Source organism: Pagrus major, chromosome 22, assembly GCF_040436345.1.
Source record: "Pagrus major chromosome 22, Pma_NU_1.0".
Taxonomy (NCBI): Eukaryota; Metazoa; Chordata; class Actinopteri; order Spariformes; family Sparidae; genus Pagrus; species Pagrus major.
The window spans coordinates 10,396,194-10,421,207 of NC_133236.1; the positions used below are offsets into that span (position 1 = coordinate 10,396,194).

General features: G+C 38.9%; 1 protein-coding gene across 1 annotated transcript in view; it reads left to right on the forward strand.

Moving 5' to 3' along the window:
- Positions 1 to 25,014, forward strand: part of gtf3c2 (general transcription factor IIIC, polypeptide 2, beta) — a 29,215-nt gene extending 4,201 nt beyond the window's left edge. The window contains exons 5-20 of the mRNA XM_073492239.1: positions 456 to 658; positions 912 to 997; positions 1,365 to 1,442; positions 2,030 to 2,131; positions 3,104 to 3,331; positions 3,581 to 3,692; positions 3,836 to 3,953; positions 13,297 to 13,322; positions 13,546 to 13,675; positions 13,961 to 14,105; positions 18,946 to 19,107; positions 19,389 to 19,467; positions 20,852 to 20,980; positions 21,178 to 21,456; positions 21,690 to 21,797; positions 22,621 to 25,014. Coding sequence (XP_073348340.1) covers positions 456 to 658; positions 912 to 997; positions 1,365 to 1,442; positions 2,030 to 2,131; positions 3,104 to 3,331; positions 3,581 to 3,692; positions 3,836 to 3,953; positions 13,297 to 13,322; positions 13,546 to 13,675; positions 13,961 to 14,105; positions 18,946 to 19,107; positions 19,389 to 19,467; positions 20,852 to 20,980; positions 21,178 to 21,456; positions 21,690 to 21,797; positions 22,621 to 22,821 — 2,186 coding nt within the window. The 3' untranslated portion in view covers positions 22,822 to 25,014. The remainder of the gene's footprint in view (positions 1 to 455; positions 659 to 911; positions 998 to 1,364; positions 1,443 to 2,029; positions 2,132 to 3,103; positions 3,332 to 3,580; positions 3,693 to 3,835; positions 3,954 to 13,296; positions 13,323 to 13,545; positions 13,676 to 13,960; positions 14,106 to 18,945; positions 19,108 to 19,388; positions 19,468 to 20,851; positions 20,981 to 21,177; positions 21,457 to 21,689; positions 21,798 to 22,620) is intronic.

Sequence of the window (25,014 nt, forward strand, 5' to 3'; positions counted from 1 at the left end):
TAGTTATAACCAGGGTTTGACTATTTTAATTTGCTTTTTGTTGAATTGTGTACTTACGTCATCTGAAATGTTTCCAACAATGTTCAAACCCAGAGAAATCTGTAATTTTGGTTGCAAATCTGGTTGCATTTGATTTGGTCACATGTCGCTGTACCTTCTGGGGAAACATCAGATGATACATCAGAGAGCGAGGAAGAAAGCTGGTGAACGTGCCTAAACTTAAGATAGATTTTCATCGGCAAGGGCAGTTGTTCAACAATGAAGATGACAACTCCCATGATCCCTCGCTTCCTCAAGATGGCATCAAACTACATCCTTGGTTTTTCAGTGTTTGCGGCAGAAATTACATACCGTGCTTTTAATTAAAGAATTGACCTTTATAATCCTCCTATACTTTAAACAGTGAGGATCCCTACTTACTCTGACATGAATCATTCTTCTCTACATTCCTGCAGGACGAAAAGGCAAAAAGAGGAAACGTGCTGACTCTGACAGCGATAATACAGACGATGGAGACTTTGTTCCAGGTGTTGAAGACGAGGCTGAGGAGATGGAAGACGACGATGATGAAGAAGAAGGAGAGGCAGAAGCAGAGGACTCGGACTCAGAGTATAGGACAAGAAGAAATCCAGCAACGTATCAAGTCAACAGGACCTGGGTTAGTAGTTTTCTCATCTCTGTTGTCTATATTATCTCTTTAATATGTGTTGGCCTGACATTGAAGAAAACACGACTATCCCCCATCACCTGAATGGTGATGGTTATTGGTAATGGCTTAAAAGTTATGATCACCGTTTTTCTCACTTCTTAAATATTAGGAAGTTTTCTTCAAGACTAAACTTGGATCTCTGCAGAAACTTTATTAAGAAGTGACCAATGAAACTCATCCAAACCCTCCTTTCCTCCTACAGTCAGGCCCAAATCCCAAAACCCCCAATGGGCTCAACGCCAGCCTCATGAAAATCGTTTGGGACACCACTGAGACAACCAAAAAATTGTAAGTAGCTTTACTCAGCACTAAGTCTTGTTGTTTCTGCTCACTGGTTCTTTGAAAATATTAATAAAAAAGTGTTTTAAGATTGAAAGTGCAGATCTGCTTTAATTATTGCCAGAGCAGGCTGGTGTTGTCTTATTTCATTCTGATGAGTAATTGTCAGTGCTGAGAGACAGTGAGTGGCATTGCATTTATCTTGTTAACTCAGGGATGACATTATTTCACAAATTCACTGACACTGATGTACAAAGCATCACTAGAACAACATACCATTGGAAAAACCAGGAGTTGGTGACTTAACTTCTTGTTATTTTTAGCCCTGGTGTGTGTTTGTGACATATTGTGATGTGTTCACGTGTGTGTTTTCCAGCCGGGAGGAGCACTTCAGCAGCTGGGTGTTCCCAGCGTGGGTCCCCTCCACCAGTGACTGGCATCCTGTACCACAAAGGTACTAATTACTGACATGCATAGATATAATCCAGCATTCTGCAAGAGAGGAGGCTTGTAGGTTGATGAACAAAATGAAGTCATAGTTTTACCATGTTTTAATGTTTTATTTTTCATTGCAAAACGCTTTCTGCAATTTGGTGCTACTTACTACTGTAGCCAAGTTTTCATCACTGTGACTGTCTGTTCTGTTGTTACACACTGAGACATCTAACCTTAGAAGGCCATGTTGGACCTTCTCAGCTCTTTAACAGGAGCTGTCAACAGCTGACTATGTTTCAAGGCCGGCAACCTGTTTTTTTTTCTGAACAAATCTGAATGGATGTCGTTAGTTTGCGTGCTGTTTTATACTGAGACATGAATATGTCACTGCTGTAGCTTCTCACTGTACCATATCTGGCCAGTTGTGTTATGACGACATCTGATATACACACCAGGTAAATAAATAGTAGACAGTTCAGGTGTGTATCAGCCCCTTTAGGAGTTATGCAGTATGCTGTATGTGTCGGGTGTGCTGGGGATTCTGATAAAACATTGAAGTTATTTACGTTAACTATTAAAAGTTTGTGTGTCTAATTTGTTATTCAGTGATGTGGAGAAATACCTGCCTCAGGAGCTTCAGTCGGTTGCATTCAAAGTGTCCAGACATGGTCTCAGTAAGGAGGAAACGCCTCTGCAAAGACTCAACAGGTGAGACTGAGCAACTTTAAATTAGATAAAACAAAAAGAAATGTTCACCAGCATTTAAAGTAACTTTATCACTTTACTAGACTAATGTATTTTTTTTATAGAGGCCTAAAGAAGATTTTGTTTCAGACTCCTTAGTGTCATATATATTGAAGTATTATTTCATAATTTATTACTTCAGAATATCCATGTTTTAGTCTCCTGTCATTTTCGATATATTATATTATATCAGCTACAGCTAAGAAGCTGTCCACTCCTGCTCAAAAAATAACCTACAAATAATAACAGAGTGAGAAATCTGTATTTTTAGTTGCTCATTGTACAAACTCCAGAGAATGATAATGTTTACATTCTTCACATTGATGCATTCATCTTTTGTAATTTAGCTGCCTGTTTTAGTTCTAGTCTGGGTCTTTGTATGGAAGACCAAAACTGCTAAATCAAGTAAATGAATGGCTTAATAAATCTGCCATGAAATGCATCAAAAATAATATAAAAAATAAATGAAGGTGTTAATTGAACAGAAAATGTGATACTTCTACTAATAAATGAATATCCCTGTTTTATTTTGCACCTGTATTCATTTGCCACTATCAATTCCTCTTTCCAATTTTATTTTCCATTTTATTTATTTATTTTTAATTTATTTTTTTACATATTTAGATCTCATGTTATTTCCATTAACAGTTTTTATCCTATTTATTCATTTATTTCTGTATTTTCTTTTGACATTTCTTCATGCCATTCTGATTCATTGTGGGAATGAATCTTGTGTCAGTTCTGCTAAATAATTGCTGTGTTGTGTACTGTGCTAAAAAGCATTGATCCAAAATATGACCCAGATGATTTTCTTTCTTTTTATGTGGAGGATGTTAAAAAAAGTGAAAAAGATGTTTTGATGTTAGTTCAGTGACTTTTTAAAAGTCTGATTTGGTATTTTGAAGTAAAGTCCTTTCTGTGTGTGTAACTGAACAGGCTCACAGCAGTACCTGCTCACCCCGATCGTTGGGACATGGTGCTGTATGCAGGCGGACCTGTCTGGGCCTTGGAGTGGTGTCCTACACCTGACGGTGCTCCGGCATCTCAGTACATAGCTCTGGCCTGTCATCGAGGGATGGATGACCAGCACTACGTTAACAAGACGTACAGCGGGCCTGGACTCGTTCAGCTGTGGGACATCAGCAAGCTGGAGTACAACAGCAGGTACAGCTGGAGTGGGCGCACTGGGGTTATTTGAGGACTGATCGTGATATATTTGGGATTATTTTGGAGGCTTTTATGTTGAATGGCTACGTCACTGCCAGAGTTTAGTTTTAGTTTTCCAGCACTTTTCTTTATTAATCAACCATCATTTTTGTATTTTTTGCCTTTGCCACGTCTTGTTTCCCCCATCTTGTCTGTTTTACAAGTTACATCTAATGTTGTCCTGTTCATCCCCCACTGTCTCTGCAGACCAGATTCCCAGCCAGCCTTGGCCTATGGTTTGGCCCAGGACAAAGGCTTCATCTGGCATCTAAAGTGGTGTCCTGCAGGAGGCTGGGAGCCTCCCAGCTGTGGCAGAAAGGTAAAGTGCTTTGTTTTCAAACTGGGCTTCCACCAACATGACTTTTTGATTGCCAGTACTAACATATGTGGTCTGGTTTTGCCTTATAGCTGATACCTTGTGACATTTGTATAAAAAAACATGTAAATCCCCTACACGCCCAGGAACCTTTTCTGCCCAGACTGGGTCTTCTGGCGGTTGCCACCTCCAACAGCGTGGTCACCATTTACAGCCTGCCCCACCCTGATGCTCTGCTTTCCAACAACAAGCAAGATAACTCTGGTAGGAACCATTAATAACAAGTATTGCAACACTAATATACTGGTGTTATAGTTTCCATTGGCTGTAAAAAAAAAAATTCAAATATAGAAAACCTTAGTACACAACTGTGACTTGAGCAGATTCAGACACCCATAAAATGAACTGTCTCCAGTGCTCAGCAGAGGGCAGTGTTGTCCTTATAAAGCCTGAAGTCAGTGGGATACCTGATTCCTGCTGTAGCCTTAGAGGACACAGGACTGCAGTAAAGCAGCAGATCATGGCAGCATTGTAAAAATTAACAGCTGGACTATGGATTTGTTCACATGCTGCTAAACTCCACCCAACTGCTGATTAAAATAAGGTTTGCTGCAGCGTATTACACAGCTTCCTTACTCTATTTCTTCACACACCACAAAAAAGGAAACGGATAAAAACACCTTAATGAGTTCCTGTATCTGCTCACAGATGCATCCATCTATTGTGTTTTAGAAGAGTCCAACCCATAGCTCACATCCATGTTGTGACCACTATAAGGCGAGAATAGAGATTGACATTAGGTGCTTTTAGCAGGTGTCACAGTCACTTTGAAGCACCCTGAGTGATTTGGTGATATGTGGATCCATTTGGTGACTCAGTCATTTGGAGTTGCCATGAAACACATCCAATATCCAGTGACATGGACCAGTTACCTTAAATTTCTCTTGGGAGAGGCGGAGGAGACGCAGTGATAACCAGCAGGAACTCGTGACTTTGAAGATGTGTGGGGTCGACTGTAAAATACAATATAATCAGTAATACTTGTTCACATCGTTAGATTTTATAGAAATTAAAAGAATTGGTGACTAGGTCCAGTGGAATTATAGAGGTGGAGGCAATCATTTTATATTGTAGAGAATCGTAATCATAATCTAGCACTATATATCGTCTTCGATTTTGGACATCTTTGTATTATGATAAGACATAAGTGTTGTCTTTTGCTGGTTTTACAGTAAACTGATGTAGTTTTCTGAACTCACCAGACTGTTCTACTTGTTCTAATACTTGCTTTTAACCAACTTAGTCATTATAGCCACATTCCTGAAGATTATTTATAAAAATCTCATTACCTGTGCCAAGGAGGTTTGTTGTTTTTTTTGGTTGGTTTGTCAGAAGGATTACACAAAAACTAGTGAATGGATTTCCATGAAACCTGAATGGAGGGCAGGTCTCGGCCCGGAATGGACCCCATTAACTTTTGGTGCGGATCTGAACAAAGGGATTTATCCAGGAATTCTTTCTCATCTTCTTTAACATTGTGAGATGATTGTGCCTTGGGGGAATAATGCATGGATGTTGATGACAAGAACAGTATTTAGGTGGCTGGTATCTATGTGAGTGAGAATAATTATAGAGAGGTAAATTAAGGGATAAAGACAAAGATATAGGTACACTGATGCCCAATCCTCACAATAGAGAATTCTTAACAAATTAATATTTGGAATTATTGACAGACAAAATGACTTAAACAATGTATTGATAACCAAAATAGTGGCTGACTAATTTTCTGTTGATCGATTAATCGCTAAATAGTTCTACCTCTAGTCTCATTAGAATGATTTCAGGTTACAGGCGTTAATACACAACCTGATTAACTCCACAGTGAGTATGTAATCAATCACACAGCACCATATCCATCATATCAGACTCGGACATCATTAACCGGACAGGATCTCAGGACAGCATCCATGAAGCCCCTCAGCCTCCTCGTGTGCCTGCCTGTGAATGTTTAGAGCTTGAGGGTCTTTCAAACTGTTTAATGCAGCTTTAAGAATAGCAGTAGTTAACTGCCCCTCTGGAAGAAACACGCACACATGCACACACAGAACGCTCTCCAGGAGTGTGAGTATATGCTGACATTATAGATGCTGGAGCCTGTGGTCTGGTCTATTCAGATCACTGCGTCAGCTGCCTCTGGGGCTCTGCTGATAGAAGACTGTATGAATGAGATTAATGGGGAGCTTATCAGCCACATCCATCATACACAGAAACCTGGTTATGTCTGTGTGTGTGTGTGTGTGTGTGTGCGTGTGTGTGTATGTGCGTGTATGTGTGTGTTTATCTGTCTGTGTTGCACAGCCGTAGAAGCTAATCTGATTGAACACTATACCAGTCTGAGATCATAGCATTTCAGAACAGCACACACTTAGAAAATGAACTCTCACACACTTTACATTATATCACAGCCGACACAATCTTCACACATCCCATTAAGCCTTGTGTTCTGGAGCATATCTGCTCTGTAGCACAATGTAACATGAGGGTTGGATGATATTTGTTGTTGTAAAGTGATAGTGACAGTTCTTCAGTGGAGAATACTCATATTCAGCATTTTGTGTGGATACGTAGTACCTCAAATTTGGCAATTTTGTTTCAGGAAAATCTGAAAATTATGAGGATGTCTTGCTGAATTTTATTCTTCTCAAGTATTAAACCACTACATATTTCCAGGACATCTGTGTGTGGTGTTGCATAGATATCCACTAAAGGCAGATTTGCCAATTCTTACATACTGCACCTTTTTAAACTGGGCCTACAAAACGTGTAGGGCGGCCCATAGCACCATGTATAAACAAGTCATCAGAAGCTTTAATAGGGTTATGTTAAGCTTGATAGCTTCACCTTCTGCACTTTCCCCAGTGGTTTCTGAGGTGGATATGTCAGAGTCTCTTGCTGGATAAGTTACAAAGCAATCCTTCATAGCTTAAGAGAATACTGTATCTGTATACTTGAGAAAATAATATAGTTAATTGGCCACTCTGTTTCAATAATACGTAGTTAGCTGAATAGCTTGTTGTTATGGGTAGATGTACTGGTAGGCTTCCATTCTAGAGTCTGTTGGGGCCCAAGGCAGGAATTTATCTTTGCTAACAATATGTTGGCTTCATGTTAATTTGTATTTTCAGATGCATTTAAGCTTTTGAAACAATAAAAACTTTCAAACAGACAATAACCCCCTTGGGTCACTGACATCTCGTTTAAGACCCAGAGTATAAACTTAAAGAAGCTACAAATAGCTGGCAGCACCTTTGGACAAAAGCAGTATGAGTACCATTGCCTCCTGTCGTAAAGATCTTGATTTGGCTAATGCGTGCATTAGTTGTTAGAGAACAAATAAAGAAAGACACAACATATTTTTAACACTACTTTTCTTTTTTAAACACTGCAATATGATGAGGGTGGAACAAAGTAAACTTTGTTCAAGAAGCTGTTCATACGCCTCAGTTAGCTTACATGTAGCCTACAGCTAACAGATGGTCATATAGAGGCATCAGTATTAAATTGATTCATGATGTTTCCACTTAAAAACTCCTTGTAGTATGTTTAAATTCTTCTTTAACTTGCCCAGATTTGTATTTAATGTTTGGTCAAACAATCACATCAACACCGTTATTCGCCTATAAATCTATGAAGCACACTAGCAAGAAAGGGAATAGGCAACACAAAACTCCCTTTACTGTGATTTAAGGACACCATTATGGAGGAGCTCAAGCATAGTCATTCATGTGTTAATATGTAACTCCACTTGGCTCCACTTGGCTTGGTTTCACAATTAAGAAAAATTTCCTGTGCAGTTTGGACATAAAAAGCTGTATAAAACCTGACATTTCCATCCTTTTTCTCCCCTTTTCCCCACTGCTTCATGGCTCCTGGTTTCCATTTTATTTTGTATCTACGGGTCATTGGGTCCCGTATCCAGAGAGCTACTCCATCAACCCCCTGCTTCCAACCATAGGTTATAGTTATTGGATGGAAAGGTTGCAGAGCGCTCACATTTGAGGATACGGTCGCCCTAAACACACACACACACTTGGACTAATAGTAAGCTTTTGAACAGGGTCTAAGTTTGTGTTGGGTTTTCTTTTACCCCAACAGGGTGGTGTAAACACTGCTTCAAATCTTTCTCCACACTTCTAGGAATTATAATTCTTGTTGGAAAATACTGAATACTTCATTTTTTGTTGGAGTCTACTGATTTCAGCCTGTAATATATACAGCATTATTTAATTATGATTAGAAACATTTAAGGACCTCGTTGTCCTCAATTACAGCTGCTACCACCCCTTTAAAGTCCGTCATGATATAAAGGTCATAAAGTATTAATAATATGTGACTCTCATGTAAATTCCCATGTGAAATCTATGTGATGGCATGTGAAGCCCATGTTACATTTGTGAGGCCACATGTGAAACCCATTGGGATAGTCGAGGTTTTCAGTCCTCTATTCAAGCCCAAGGGACACCCTAGGACGGATTTGTTTCAACACGCCTCCTTTATACACATAAACTCCACAGCACTTACTTGTTGTTGACTGAAAATCTGGTTTGGGATGAGTGATTGATGAATGTCGATGAATGGTTGTATAGAGCGTTACACTAAACAAAAATGTAAATAAAAATATTTCGATGCATGCACCAAAACAAAACGCATGTGGATTCAAAGGTGTTCCAAATTCAAATAAACAACCTTTGTTTTAATAAAACAAACAACTTAGATTTTCTTTCTATTCATTTTGATCTAACGTTCAAGCGGTTGAAAACAATTGCTCCTTGGCGTCACGTATACCTGTGTCTTTTGTCCTAAGTGACGCACAGTGATTGCGTCCTGCTTAAATGCGACGCCTTGTAGGTCTTTAATTAAAAACAACAAAAATAGCTCCTAAAGGAATTACCGGTGAAACCTAAGGGATTACATGTGAAACCTAAGGGATTACATGTGAAACCCATTGGGATTACATGTGAAACCCACATAAATACCCATGTTAAACCCATACAAATGCTCATGTTAAACCTATGAGACCACATGCGAAGCCTCTGGAATTGCATGTGAAACACACCAAAAATGTGATCAACCAACATTCACATTAACTTTTGTCCACCAGCCTGAGGCAATTAAAAAAATATTTTTATATTTTTTCAAATGCAGGTAGGATGTGGACATTTCTGTAGCCTCTCAACAAATAACTTGCAAAGTGACTGTGCTGTCAGGTGTGATTTTGAGCTGCTGACGTGGAGTTTATTGTAGCTGGAAAATACCTTTCATCATGTCGAGTGCTCTAAGAGGGCAGACAGGGAAATGTATTTTGAACTGGCAGTAGAGAGGCGGGGGAGGGATGGAGAGAGTGAAGGTACATTTAACCAAGTGAAAAATAACCATCGAGTAGCTTCACAGCTCCTCACTTATTTTAGTCTGACATGATGAGTGCTAATTGAATGTAGATTAGCTATCTTACATGACCATGGGTGGAAAGAAATTCCATGAGATTCAGTATCAGTTAAAAGGGTCAAAGGTGAAATTGGCTAAAAAGGTGTGTGTGTGTGTGTGTGTGTGTGTGTGTGTGTGTGTGTGTGTGTGTGTGTGTGTGTGTGTGTGTGTGTGTGTGTGTGTCTGTGTGTCTGTGTGTCTGTGTGTGTGTGTGTGTGTGCGCATGCGTGTGTCTATCCCAGTCTCTCTCCGCCAGCCCGGTGCTGTTTGCGACAGATAATTATAAATGGCTTTTGTCTTTCCAGTCGCCAAAATGAACGAGCGAGTGAATGAGCAGAGGAGGCTGTTAAAGCTGCAGAAGTGGAGAGTGGGGGTGTTGGAGGTGTAGGGGCGTCGCGTGGAGAGAAAAAAAAAAGACAAAAGGGAGAGAAGTGAACGCACATAATTTACAGCGCCGTTCTCCATCAGACAAGGATCTATAATTGAAATGACAAAGAAGATGCATCACCGAGCCAGTTGTTAGTGTTGGAAGCTATGAATTTTAGGTCTAGTAGCTGACACCTCTTGTATCCCTACTCTGTCAATCATCTGAGACTTACTTGGGATTGGGCGGGGGTCACAGGAAGGCCACGTTGGAGCGCTTCTTTCTATGTTGTACTTTACTCACAAAAACCGTCTGTGTACGATGCAGGCTAATTACCATCATCAGTTATACAGGACTGTTGGACTTGGTCACGAGAAAAAAACCTGTCATTTCAGTTCATACAAGGCCCAGTTCTGCAGCATTTGATGCACACACTTTTGCAATAACATTGAATTATACTAGTCGTTTAAATACATCGAAATCTAATTGGTTTGTCAAGTTTCAGGTCATAAAATTTGCCTGCTGTATGTTGTCAGAATGATTTAATTTGGCAGAATTTCTTTCTTTTTGTCATGTTGTGGAGAAAAAAAAGCACAAATCCTTGTAACTGAGTAGAAGAGGGGTTTTTTAATGTCTGAGTAGGCAAGAGGTCTTTGACAAAAAAATCATTATGATTTTAACAACAAAATATAAGTTTTACAGTCAAAATGGTAAGATGCGCTCACTCTAACTAGAGTTGCAGTGGTATGCCGTTAAAAGAAAACTGACAATTGTGGTGATAAAATTGATATTTTGTTAACATATAACTTCACATATTTAACATAAAACAACTTGTGTGCTCATATTCAAAAATCTCCACCATACTGACTAGCTACAGGAACCTGAAATGGTCAAAAGAGTAACTCAAACTCTACCCCTCCAGTAGAGGGCAGCACATATACTATACAGTGTATATGTATTTATATTTTTTCTTTCATCTATCAGCGAGCTCGGTGAGCAGGAACAGCTAAATGTAGCAGTTTACTAAAAAGGTCTGTATGTTGGATTTTTTTTAGTTGAAAGCATTTAGATATGAACTAATATTATTACAAAAAGTGGATAAAAGTTTTGACATGTCAAAGACATCTATGTATTGTGTTGTAGAGATATCTACTGAGGTTAGCATGCTAACCAGCTGACCAGGCCTGTCCTTTCACCTTATATTCAGTTAATAGGACCGCTAGCTGACTAGCTAATTTGTTAGGATTACGAGGAGTATGAATTCGACAGGTGTCCAATTCTTACATATTGCACCGTTTTTAATAAGTTTTTTTTTTTCTTTTTTTAACCATTTTACATGGAGTATAGCTATGATACTGTTGAAATAAGACTCACATGTGATATGCATTATTTTTGGAAATTTGGCTCATGATACAGCAGACCTATTCAATGTGGTCCTTTTAACAGCCTCATTCCAGCCCTTTGATCATTTTGTTAGTAGGCTAATTGGCCTATTTATTAGTTAAGTCTGTTGTCAACACAAAAATACTTTTATATTTCATGAAAAAGTTTTAATCTAGGCTGTTTTTATAAGCAGAGGGAATTTACGAGAATCAAACAACTTACTTCTAGATTAGAAATGTGCATTGTTTTTTCCCTGTACTTCTGTGTGTATATGTATTTAAATTACAAGCTAAACAGGTCAGACATCGGGAATGTAAAAGTCCAGCCTTGTGGCACTTTTCTAAGTGGAAAAGGCCTGCTATATAGAGTCTCTAGATGTGTATGATTTAACTCTTTCACATGAAAGCAAATAAAAATCTCCCATAAAACATGAATATTGAACTGTGATACTTGGAATCGCAATACTTAAACCGCAATACATATCAAACAAACCAGCACCCAAGTATCATGATAGCATTGAATCAGAAGATAGGCATATTGAATGATCATTTGAAAATCTGATCACAGCCAAGCAGTCCAAACCTGCGTCAGACTCATCTTGAGGTTGTGAAGCCATATTGGAAGACGTGAGTTGACATATTCTCGTTAACGGCAACCTTCACCCAGTCTGAACATTGGTCTGGACTTGATTTAGGACACAAGAGGCTTTTAAAAGTATGAGTGTGTGTTTTTCTGAGGCCGAGGTGAGTCGATGGAAAGTGTGGAGGAGGATTGAGGAGGACTCTGTATTGATCTGAACTCTCAGTAATCTAAACTGAAGAAGGTGAGGAAACTAATGATGGGGAACAGTCCAACACCTTTTTTTTTTTTTCATTATTGGATTTTACATCTATTAAGCACAACAGTGATCGTCAAGGCAGGCACGGCAGAATTACTTTTAAAGTGGTGCTTAACATCCAGTCATTTTTTAACCACACCAGGGGAGGGGCTCTACAGATGGCAATATCAGTTGGTCTGTCTGTCTGACAGTTTAGTCCAGAGTGTCTCAGCTCATCAGACACTCATCAGATTTCTGCAGTTGTTGCCTACAGTATGTATTGTACCTTTTAGTTTATTGATCCCCTTTCCACACTTCATTTCATGTCAGGATATCTCTGAAACTGCTGATGAATTCCCTTCAGCCTCAGCTTTACTCTGAGCTCAATGTTAGCGTGCTTTAAGTCAGCAAAGTTTCTTGTTTGCTTTTCTTGTTGAGACCCGCCCTACTCTGCCCCTGCCCTGCTTCGTTGCTTGGGCTGTTTAGGTCTAGGCATCTACTTTACATACTGTGCTATTGTACAGTATGATACTTAACAGCTGGGTGTGGTCACAAGTAGTTTATGATGGATTTGGTTATAAGTGCAAGAGAATTGAACGTTCCCAAACATGAATGTAAGTGCGGCAAAACTTTTCCTCTATACAAGATTAAACTGTGGTCAAGTTGTCAAAAAAAAACATACCATGCGTTTTCCTAAACACTTGACCTTAATGGAAAACAACTATGGAAAAGAGATCTGCTGTGCTAAGAGAACTGCACCTACAGATTATGTGGCGGTGGATGACTGGTGTGTTGCTTTAAATGTTTTTCCTGAAAGTATTTGTGGGACAACATTTTCTCCTTTCATGAAGGATGGTCCAGTGTACCCCATGTTAAAGGAGATAAAACAGAAGCACTGATGCACCTTTCCTTAGCATTTAGAAAACACGACTAGCTCTAATCATGGCTGCCACTTTAATACTTCCTACAGCAAAAAAAGGCCAGTGTACTGCAGCCTCAGTGATGAGTTGCTCTCTCGTATGGTAGAAATTGCATGCGAAATATTTTTTTTATTACACAAACCCAAGACTATATGGTGTCATACAAAAAAGACAGTTGGGTGCAAAAAAGACTAAGATAAGGATCAAATAAAAAACATCCATGTGACAGGTCTAGCACAAATTAAAATGTTTATTTAGTCCCACTCTCCACACAGAATTGTTTCTCCCATTTCAAATTGTGTTACTACTTTGTCAAGTCCTGCAGCTTTGCAGCAGCCTTTTCCAAAATAAATTGGCATAGATTCAAATTGGTTCTTGATTGAGCTTAAAATAGAACAATTTCCACTAACAGAATAATTGTATTTGACATATTAACAATTGTCATCACAAAAGAAAAACATTGAACATTAAACATGCTCGACCCTGCACAGCCTACTGCTAAGTAGTTTCTGAGTTTTCCATATTTACGTTCAATACAAGATTCAAGCTTTTTGTTATCTGAAAATGCTCATTGTTATGCTTAGTTTTAATTACTACCAGTAAACAATTTCTAAGTGTGATTTATGTTTCTCTCCACAGCCGGTCAACAGCTGCCAATATACCAGGTAGGTTCGTAATTAAAAAACATTTGTCTTTCTCTTTTCTCATTTACTCTCCTGCTGTCACAATCCTCTCTGTTTATGTTGATAAATTCTGCCCACCCACACTTTAGGTTGTGAAATATGTACAAAAATACAACAGAATGCTGCAGGAAGAAATATTGTCCCACCCTGCTATATACTGATGTTGCAGTAACATTTGTTTGTTCCTCCCTCTTGTTGTCTGCAGGCAGCAGGAGTGTTAACACTGAAGCTCGGTGCCTTCAAAGCTCCTCGCCATGAAAAGAGTGGACAAGTCCTGTCTATGGATTGGCTGCCTGCAAAACCACACGATATAATGGCTATTGGATTTTATGATGGTGTGAATTGATTTCTTGGAGATGCTTTTGATGAATTGGATCAGTGTTTGAAAGAAAAAACAAATGCACAGTGTAAATCCCCTTTAGGTTTATCTGCATGCTTCTGGTGTCAAAATAGCACATTCTGTCTTCTTTTATTGTTTTTGTCTTCATGATCTGGTGGCTTTAAAAGACATTTTCTTCTCATCTTGATTTGTAAACTGGTAGCTTTACAATTTGAGCTAGTGTGTTTCTATTTTTATACAGTGTTGTGTGTTACATTCATGCGCTCTCTGTTTCCTCCAGGTGTCGTAGGTCTGTGGGATCTGTCCTCCAAGTCTGCACTGTTGCGAGTGCGAGAGCCCGACAAGTCGCTCAGCCTGCTGCCTTATCGATGCTTCCTGGCTCACGACCACGCGGTCCGAGCTCTGACCTTCTGTCCCGCCTCCAGGTAGACACTTTCACTCAGATCCAGGGCTACACATAGTGTTAGGGCACTCACATTTAATAGATTAATCATCACTAGTAGATTAATTGATAACGACATACTTAGTACTTGTAGCTCTAATATAAATTTGTCTATCGTCATATACCATTCACATACACCATTTCTGAGGTATATATCATGATGCCCCCTCATGGACATGATGAAAAATCAGTGTCGAGGCTGTCATTGTATCAATATTCAGTACCTCGGTATTTAATTTTCTGGATTAGACATTGATGTCTAGTTATTTTAACAAAAAATAGGCGTTTGTTGCTAGATTTTCCTTAAAGCTTAGTATTTAGACACGGGATTTAATTCACCCAAACGGAGTCCCACATGAAAATAATGAAAAATTTGCTCCTGCACACTTTCAGCTGGTGCAGAAGTGCAACTAATGATTATTAATCTACCGATTATTTTCAAACTTAACTGATTAATTGTTTAATAATAAGTCAAAAAATTCAAAAATGCTCATCACAATTTCCCAGAACCCAAAGTGACGTCCTCAGTTTGCTTCTTTTGTCCAACGAACAGTCAAAAACCCAAAGAGAAAAAGAAACGTTGCAGATCTTCACATTTAAGAAGCTGGAATCAGCGAATGTTTCACATTTTTTCTTGTGAAACTACTGAAGGATTAATGAACTAATCGTTGCAGCTCTACTCTGATCTCACCTGTATGCTGATGCTGCATTGAAATTATATCATTTTTACCATCATTAGTCATAAACAAATGTGTAATGAAGGAAAACTTTTCAGATTTTCAATTCAATCTATGGTAGGCTTTGGCAATATCCAGAGTTTAGTATCACAATATTGCCCTGCCAAAACATCACAATAGACAATATTATCATCTACTACTCCAAGCTCGTGATTCTATTTTCCAAGTTTTTGATACACTGGGAATCTTTTTTAAATTATGGATGCTCCTGGGTGCTGCAGTGAAATATAGAATTGGCACTCTTGGGTCGATTACAAATTTTAAATTAAACTTCAGTGCAAAACATGACAGAATAGCATACAATATTAGGTGCAGCTAGTCTGTCAGTGGTTCCCCACCTCGTCAAATGTAGTAATGAAAAGTGTAAGTGTGATATGAGCATGTCACTATTGCAAGTAAGTAGGAATAATGTTTTATATCAGCATATTGAAGTTGTTATTGCAACAGCTTTAAATAGATATATGGTGGTTGGTCTCACATGCTATAAATCAAGACATATTGAGTTTATTTGCATAACCCCAAATCATAAAACTAGTTTCAGCAATAAAACAGCCTTGTGCAGGCAAAGAAAAACGCTTTCATGAGAATAATCATAGAAATTCTTGAGAAGTGTCACAGAAGAGAGAAAGAATTTCACGGACTTCACGGATTGTCTGATTGCTCGTTTATCTTTTAAAGGTTTTTTCTCCATCTACTTTAGTTTGGCAGTTTTATTCACAGCAGCTTAAAATGTGGGTTAAAGGCAGCTCTGGTACACGCAGCCAAAGGCAGCACAATAAATCTTGGAAGCAGAAAGTTGTGCTGAAGTTTGGCAGAAAAGCCCTTGCTCCAGTGTATTCAGGCACTAATTCAAAATGTGGGGTACAAGGCCGGGCATGAAGCCATGTCCTCTCGAAGCCATCACTATTCAGAAGAGGTAACCTAACTTATCTCTCTGCTACTCAGCATCCACTGACCTTCAGGCTGCAACCTTGAGTAAGATATTCCCTAAATTACTCCAAAGTTGCCTGGCTTAAGATTTTCAGACAGTACAGCCCAGGAGTATTGGAAGAGGGAAATAAAACCAGTTTTTCCACAAAAAAAGCAAGTTCATTCATACAATAGCTTCCAATCTCTTTGTGTTTTTGGCATTTATTGTCTTTAATTTGTCAGGAATAAATAACTCAATATAACAAATAGGCTGCAGATATCTGATTGCTTTTGTGGGAGAGATCTGTAAAGGCACATTTCCAGGCTAGTTGAATAAATCAATGCAAAGTATTTCTATGTCTTGCTTGGACAAAAATCCTTGATTTCATACTATATTTTAAGCTGATAACAAATAGTTTTACTTGGCTTTGTGTGGCTGTTAAAAGTAAAGTCTGTAACAGTCTCACAGTTTCTTCTTTGACATTGTATCTTGTAACTTGAAGAAAGGCAGTCAGCGTAGGGATGTCCTCATCATGTTCATTTGGCCCTTATCCAAATGTGAGTTCTTTAATAGTGTGTATCTCTGATAGGGAGCCTGATCCAAAACTTATATTTATGTAATGTTGATTAAATATGTATCTGACAGATCAAAATGACATTTATAGTGTTCTAAATTTGGCAAACGTTTTTAACCAACTACTTGATCCAAGTACCCTGGTTCCCTGCCCTGTTCAAAGCGATATAACTGACCAGCTTGAATTTTTGATATGGTAAAGAATCTTAGCCAACTCTTGAAATTGATGTGAAGTGATCAGCTATATGGAAGACATATCTCTCTGTTTGAGTTATTGAACAACAAAAACACTCGCTACCTGCGAATGCAAAGCAGTGCAGCAGAGTGATGCTGCTTCTACCTGATAAACAAATTTGACTGAGTACAGACACCGTTTTAGACAGTAGATCGTCTGTGGTGCCTAGGTATGATAAGCTGCAAGAGCTTTTGTTATTTTGTATAATTTAAGCTACTGGAAGTATAGACTAAACAGAAAGGGGCCTCTGATGGACCCCTGTGGAACTTTAATCAACTGTGCTAGAAAGTCCAACCAACTCTAGCCATGCACTGTGTTCATTTATGTGAAATGGAGCAGTGAGATCCAATAACACCATAACTATTATTAAAGTATTTAAACAATTGCCTCTTTAGGTGTCTCCATGCAGGAATTTCTTGATCCCAAATGACATTGTTCTTATTAGCCATAACTTTCTTGCTCATAACTTTCCTCATATGACTACATCCCAGATTCTGATTCATACTATATATGACTATGACTGTGCACAGAGGTGAACACTGACTGGCCAATATCTGACAGGTGATATAAGGTCATAGCCGATCATTTCACTTTAACCCTCATAGAGACGCTGTCATCCTTGTGAAACCTCTCTCTGCTCCATTACTCTGCTGATGTATGTGTAGCTGAGAAGAAAGATAGAGGGGTCATTTACATCACTAATGTCTGCTTCAAGGATTCACTGACATGACAAGGGCTAAAGCAATGTCCTCGGTCGAAATTGGCTTCTTATTAAAAACCTGATATTGGCCAGTCAGAATATCATCCACCTCTGATGAGGTGAAGAGTTTCCTCTAAACTGCCTCAGTAGTTGTAGTCTGTTAAATCAGCAAGAAAAATCTGCACTATCATTTTGTAAGGTGCTGACAACCCACCTAAAAAATGATTAATCTGGCTTTTGGTGTTACATGATGTAAGTGTCTTCGCAAATGCCCTCCTGCCTCGACAGTCAGGAAAAACGCTGTGATTACATTTCCAGGAGAAATGCTGAAAAACATTTTTTGAGAACATTTGTTAAATGCATATTGACCATCAGGTCAAACTATGAGATATCAGCATCAACTTGTGTACTGCTTTTGCACTATTGTTCATTGTACTTCCTTGATGGAGCAGTGACCCACTGAAAAAGTACAACTGTCCCCTCCTAAACAATCCTACTTGCAGATAGAGCTTTGTATTCACATTGCATGCCTGAAGCTTATATACAGTTTAGTAATTTCTCAAGGTAATTAATGTCGCCATTAACATTACTGCAGCATTGTTAATCTCTGGGCAGATCTGAGAACAAACTGATGAACATGTCCTTCTTTCCATTATTTATCACTTACTGTGTTTGTGCTTCAACCCTAGAAAAGTTTTTTTTCTCTAAAGGCTGACGTAGAAAATATGAACCTAAAGTTGAACCCAAGGTGCGTATGTGAATTACAAGATTAATCCTGCGGAGAGAGTCACCCTCCTGGCAGCAGAGAGGACACATATCTTGTCTGGATCACTGCTTTTTAATTACATAGCCATGTTGAAAGAGATAAAACTCTCCCTCTCTCTGTTCCACGTCTGCGTTTCCTTTCTTTTTTCACACCTGAACAGTTTGTCATCTTTTCTCTCTGCTCTCCACATTCACACACCACAGTTTTTGTCACAATGAAATCTGGTTGTATTGATTGCTCCATCTTCATTTGTTTTATGGCAGACACAGCTGTCAGATTTGATCAATGTAGGGGGAATGATGCATTCCATTTCTGTGTTGAAGCTTTGCTTTACAAATAAATTTATATACTCAGTAGAGCCCAAATGACATTAGCTCATCACAGTAATATCGGTATCATTACTGTTCCTCCACAAAGGATGCTTGTTTGTTGGTTGGTTGGTTTGTCAGCAGGATTACACAAAAACTACTGAACAGATTTCCAGGAAACTTGGGTGGACGATGGGTCTAGGCCCAGAATAGACCTCATTAACTTTTATTTTGTGGATCCAGATAAAGGGACTGATATTTTTGTCACTTTCTTTACCATTACAAGATAAGGTGACATTTTCATTAATTTCTCAGTGAATAAGGATCCTGATGAAAAAACTCAGGTGTACGTAGGTGGCTGGTATCCGTGAGTAGAATTTGATGAAGATCCTAAAAATGTATTATGATAAAAATCTTTTATTGTGTTAAAATAAATAATATATTTGAATTAAATTTAGAGTAATAAGGTTTTATACTGGATTAGGCTTGATTGTATCACAGGGGACTGTTGGGTCTTGGCAGAGGTATGCACTCTACAGAGTGCCATTCTAGTTATCTGTTGAGTTATTAAAGATCCTCCTCCTTTTCTGTCAGATTCCTGTTGGCGACAGCAGGAGAGGACCGCTTTGTGAAGACGTGGGATCTGAGGAGGCTCTACAAGCCCGTCACTGTTCTCAAACGCTTTCTCACCAATGAAATTCATTGGCCATTGAACGCACCTGGTGTCATGATGGCTCAGGAGAATGCCTATGCAGCGTAAGACAGTTTTATTGTTTTTTTACTTGTCAACCAACTAGAAATGTGTATAATGTAACTGCCATCACATGACGGCTGTAATGTGAATTTGCAGTTTACATAGGATGGATGAGATAAGGGATTTGGACAGTTTCATTGTGCAAAAATAAATTCAAAAATAATACACTCTTTATTTAAAGAGTGTACATGAGGGTCATTTTCAGATTTCAGGATGTTTCATTATTTCTTCCTCTCTATTCCTTTCTTCCTACCTGTCATGTCTGTTTTATGTGTTTGTCTAGGATTGGCTCACATGGTGTCCATTACTTTGACCATGTAATGCGCTCCATCTTCGCAGTTCCACGGACAGGCACTCTGTGGGTGAGTGTGATTGTGCTGTAATCTTCTAACCGTCAGTCAGTCATTGACGTCCCCTAAATCAGCCGTGGGCCACAAGATAGATTAGCTTTGCTCTTCAGGAAGTCCTCGAAATGTGTCTATGACGCTAATGTTGGCAAGGATGAAGAAACACACGGGGGAGGGATGTCTGATGTAAACCCAAGCTGAGCCCTGTTTTTGGACTAAACACTTTTAAACAAAATGTTTTCTAAATGTACCTTGTAGCAGGACAAATTATCCAGACTATGAAAGGATAGTGCCTCATTTCTGCATAGCTCTGTGTACATGCAAGTAAACCTGAAGTATTTATTCTGCAACCTCCAATGTGTTAAGCTAACAGCATGCTAGCTGTGTAACATACAGAGCGAATGCATAATGTCAGTGGTTCATACGTCTTTCAACAAAACATTTCACAAAAATTCCAACCCCTTAACATCTTTTTTTTTGCCATGCATTATTGGTCCTCTGTTTGTCTTGGTGATGCTCCATGTGCATATAAAACAGAGAAAAATTGTGGGGCCGATTTTATCCATGAAGAAATGCATTTCCCTGCGTTGAACACGAGGAGCATACATCCGTTATTAAAGACATAATACAAAACTTTGTGGAAATGAAGCGTAAGGCTGCTGTTATTCTACATTTTTCTTATTGTAAAATAATCCCATGAAAAGACCAAACCAGCAGTGCATTAGTTCCCCTCAGCACTTTCTGACTTGTCTCAGTTGCATAAAACTGAGACAAGGTACATAAACATGAATTTTCCTAAAACAGCTGGGCACTGCAGGATTTGGCAAATGTTACTCAAACAGGAGGAAATAGAGTTTTGTTTGCGACTATTTTCAGTGGTGGATTAATACACATTCTTTGTCTAGTGAGTATTTACTGCGTCAGGATGATATTTGTGGGTTTGGCTCAATAACCTACATTCATTTTGTTTACGTTACGAAAGAACATGTCCGCCAGTGCAACAGTGAGGTTTCACTTGTGTGTTTTTGAACAACAATGGAGCTCTTTGTCACAGAGGAATATGAGTTTTGGAGTGATTGTTGGTTTTGGTCTGTTCATTGTGTTTTCAGTGCACCTTTTGTATAGTTAGTTGAGTGGTGACAAAACCACAGCAGGTTAAAGTGATACATGCTTGGCATTTGTATGTTATTAAACTGTAGAGCTAGATTAGTCTCACAACTCAAACTACCTTTAAATATTTTACATTCACTTTAAGTAATTTAGAAACCAGTTTTTTCCACTGAAGTTACTCTAAAGTTAAATTGCATCATCTGTCAGCAAGATCCTAAACAAGACAGTAATTCACGTGGGAAATAACAAATATCTAAATGCTGATTTGTCTCTTTCTCTTTTATTGCAGTCTATATCTTACAGTGATTGGTTGAACAGTGTGTTGACATCAGACAGCCTTGGTGAAGTGATCTTCTCCGTGTTACCTCAGATAGCCTACACTCCTCAATACATCAAACGCACGCTGGACAGGCGTTTTGTAAGTTAAATATTCTTTATTGTACTCTTTCTCCTGTACTTCTCTTTTCTCTTTCTTTCTTCTACCTTGTTATAATCACCTTCCAGATAATGATTTGATGTTATGTGACTGTCAAAACATACATTTCACAATTAAATATTGGATTTAATGAAGAATTTTCAGTTTCAAAGTAGAAGCAAATATGTGTTTCCCTTCAGCCCGTCTACCTCACATCTCTGGTGCCTTATGATACAACTAAAGAAGAAAATCAAGAAATGGGAGGAGCGGAGGAGGAGCAGGAGGGAGATGCTGATGAAGAGCAGGAAGGAGGAGAGACAGAGGGAGCGGAGGCTGGATCTGAAGGAGGAATTGAGAGCAATAATGACAACGGAAGAGACGGAGGACGAGGTAGAAAGGATAGAGGTCCCCCTCTGCGGTTCCAGACATACAAAGAAGCTGTGAAGAAATACAGCCTCCTCCTGATGGACAATGATATGGTGGGTAGATTCAAACACTAAGACGTAAAGTGCTTCACACAAGATAACAGATAAAGTTATAATCAAAGAAATTAAAGAGAGAAACAACCACAGGTGAATAAAATACCAAACTGAATGTTTTACTCACTAATCCATCATTGATTAGTGATGATTAAAATGATTTGTTATTGTATTTTTAGACTCATCCCTTCTGTACATGAACCAATATTATAATCATCTTCTCCGACTCTCAGGAGACCTTTGCTGGAAGCGAGAAGCGAGCTGTGTGGAAACGCATGAGAGACACGGAGGTGAAGGCGAAGATGAACATGGATGAGATGCCACTGGCCGCACTTCACAAGGTATCCACACACACACACACACACACACACACACGCAGGCATTATCAGACTCCTCTTCAGCTCAACGTGAAGAATGAGGGGAGAGAAAGATAAACACTAGGACAATGAAGAATAGAAACAGGTGAGGGATGGAAGAAAAGCCTCTTCCTCCTCCCTCTTCCTCCTCCTCCTCCTCTGATAGGCAGCTATAAAGACGGGCTGAATGTAATGATGTGTAAAATGAGAAAAATGTCACCCTCGGTGGAAGGAGGGAGGGGGAGATGGAAAGCGGCCATTTGAGGATTTGATGTGTTTAATTTTAAGAGAGGCGGAGTGGAGGGTGCCGCCATGCCCTCTGGGATGAGATGATGGACGGGCACTTCATGGGACAGTCTGGAAAACAAAATGCCACTGGGTGTTTGACTGGCTTTTGGTCTGAAGGGGATATATAGATTAGAAAGAGGAAGAGACTGAGCGAGAGGAAGGGAAAAAATAAAAGAGGAGGCTCAACAGGAGGATTTATAGTGATGAAGAGAGGGACGGATGAGCGTCAGTAAAGACAGGAAGGAGGAGGCTGGTGTTGACTCAGGAAGAGCAACAGCTGAGTCACTCAGAGGAGACGAGAGTGAAAATGACAAAACCAAAATTTTGAAAGCAACTATGAAGTGGGTATTTGTTTTTTTGTGTATAAGTTTCTGATGTTATAATTCCTCACTGTATCTTTTCTTTCTCCACTCACAGCAGTGTGTGTTCAAACTGTGAGAAGCTTCAGGTCTGCAGCTAGAAATAAAGATTGTTGCTTGATATTGTGAGCAATTTTTCATCCTCTTCCTCCTCCCTTCAGGTGCGTTTCAACCCCAACATGTGCTGCCACACCTGGATGGCGTCCGCAGGCCAGACAGGGCTGGTCAGACTGAACTTTTTGAGGAGTATGATCAGCTCCCAGTCCGAGCAAATAATAAGAAAGAACCGGGCTCAGTTTGATGCACTGTACTCACCAAAAGACCCGGAAGAGGAGGTCCAAACTGTGACAGACGATCTATAGCAGGCGCTCAACTACAAGGTGGATCACACTGTCACACGTGGTTTATGATCCACAAAACTGCAAAAACATGTTTTTTAAGAATGATAAAAACAATGTCAATATTTCATCAGCAGATACAATGAACTACTGTATACATTTACTTTTTATCAACTGGGTTTAATCTTGTTTCAAGTCCACAGGCCAACAACGACGTAATGATCATAATGATCGACCAATTCAACTTTAAAGTTATGAAGGAGAAAAAAAATTATTTGCAGGTGTTCTTCAACAGTAGCTCAGTGCTACACTTGCTTGAACTCATGTTGCAAGTTAAAGGAACAGTTCACTCTATAATAAAAATGTTACAGCAAAACAGTGTTGCAGCATTCTCCTTAACAGCTGAAGTAGCTGGGGACTTCAAAAGAAAACAAACAACCGAAACAATAATAAAATAAAAAGACTCCATACAGCTCTTCTAACGTAATCCAATTCTCTGGAAGCCCCAGGTCCCAAATTGATTCGAAAAGATGTTATTTACACCCTCGTCCACCCACTTCAGGCAGGGTGCACGCTAACACTTTTAGCTTAGCAGCTACAGTGAAGATTTTGGCTGACAATAGAGTAAAAATTACATCTTTTCAAATACATTTGGGATATCGGGGCTTCTAAAGACTTGGATTACATGGATTGTTTCGGAGAATGCTGCATCACTGTTTTGCTGTGAAGGTCCAGAAATGTTTTGTGGACTTCACCTGACTTTCCAACAGCATGGGGCGGGAGTAGATAATGACTGAATTTTCAGTTTTGGCTGAAGTGTTCCTTTATTGGAGAGCCATTGGTAAAACTTTACTCCTGTAGCATCACCACATCCACAGTCTAAATCCCTGTTTCCACTGTTCCACCATTTTGTTGATCGTCATGTTTTTTTTTGTGTTCAGGAAGTGTGATCAGCTGGTTAAGTGCCTTGCTTGAAACGTACCACATTAGCAGTTTTTACTTATAAGTTAGTCCAGTAGGGTTTTGGGTTGTTCCAGTCTCTCTTATTTGGCAAATACATTGCAAGTGGCAAACATGGCTGTACATGTATTGTTGACAGCAGATAATAGTAATGTAAAAAAAAAGTTTATTATAATAACAACTGAAAATATCATTTTTGCAGCGCTACAGTGATGTCACAGTGTACCTCAGGGTGTGTCGGTACACTGTGACGTCACTGTTGGGTGTGGTTACAGGTGCAACAGACTTGAACCTGCTTAAAAAAGTGAATCCATACAAAATACCAAAAACATACATCCTTTTTTCCACTTCCACAAGGCAGACATCACTCATTATTCTCCAGTGTGTCACTAGTTTGTGTGGAAATTCAGACAAAAACTGTTTCTGGTCACAAAATGGAAGATACAAAGTTGCAAAACATGAGAAGCTGAAAAACCTGAAACCTTAAGACTTTCTTGCACATTATTTTGATGAAACTTTTCTTTTATAATCAGCAACACATTCCAGTGCAGTTATAGTTTCCCTCAAATCTCCTCTCACATCACTGTCGATGTTTTAAAACTCTGGACTGAGTTTCAAAACCTCAACAGCAAGCTGGGAAACATATTGGAGCGTATGTTCGAGCTCATTTTTGCTGCTGAATTAATGTAATATTCGTCTTTTACCAACTCAGGATGTAACTGAGAGGAAATACTTGAATTTTTTTTACTCTAACACCGCTGGATGTAATGTTTATAAATGATACATTTTCATTGTTTCTTTCTTTACCTGTTGAACCTCCCGCTGTTGTTGTTTTCGGATGTTTCAATTGTTTTGTTTATTTTTAAAAATAATTATAACAGCTTTATTTTTCAGTCCACAAAACAAGTTGGAAAATATTATTATTTACAGACAGGTGTCTCTTTTTTTAGAGCTGGTCTAAACATGTTTTCCTCTAAGTTAAATTAGGGGTTGTGATCCGTTTTGTTTTTTAAATTATTTACAAATGTCATTGACAGTTTCAGAATGATGTTTAGTAAACAACAGGAGGATGTTGTCAGTCATTAAATATATTTCAGTCCTGACAATATTATTGTTAACTTGTAAATCATATAAAAGCATCAGAATGTACAGCACCTGCTCTTTTGTTTTTCTGCTCTGTGGCTATTTTTGAAATGTTAGTTATAATAAATGTTTTTGTAATAAAAAGTAAATATTAAAGTTGAGATTGAAAGTTCA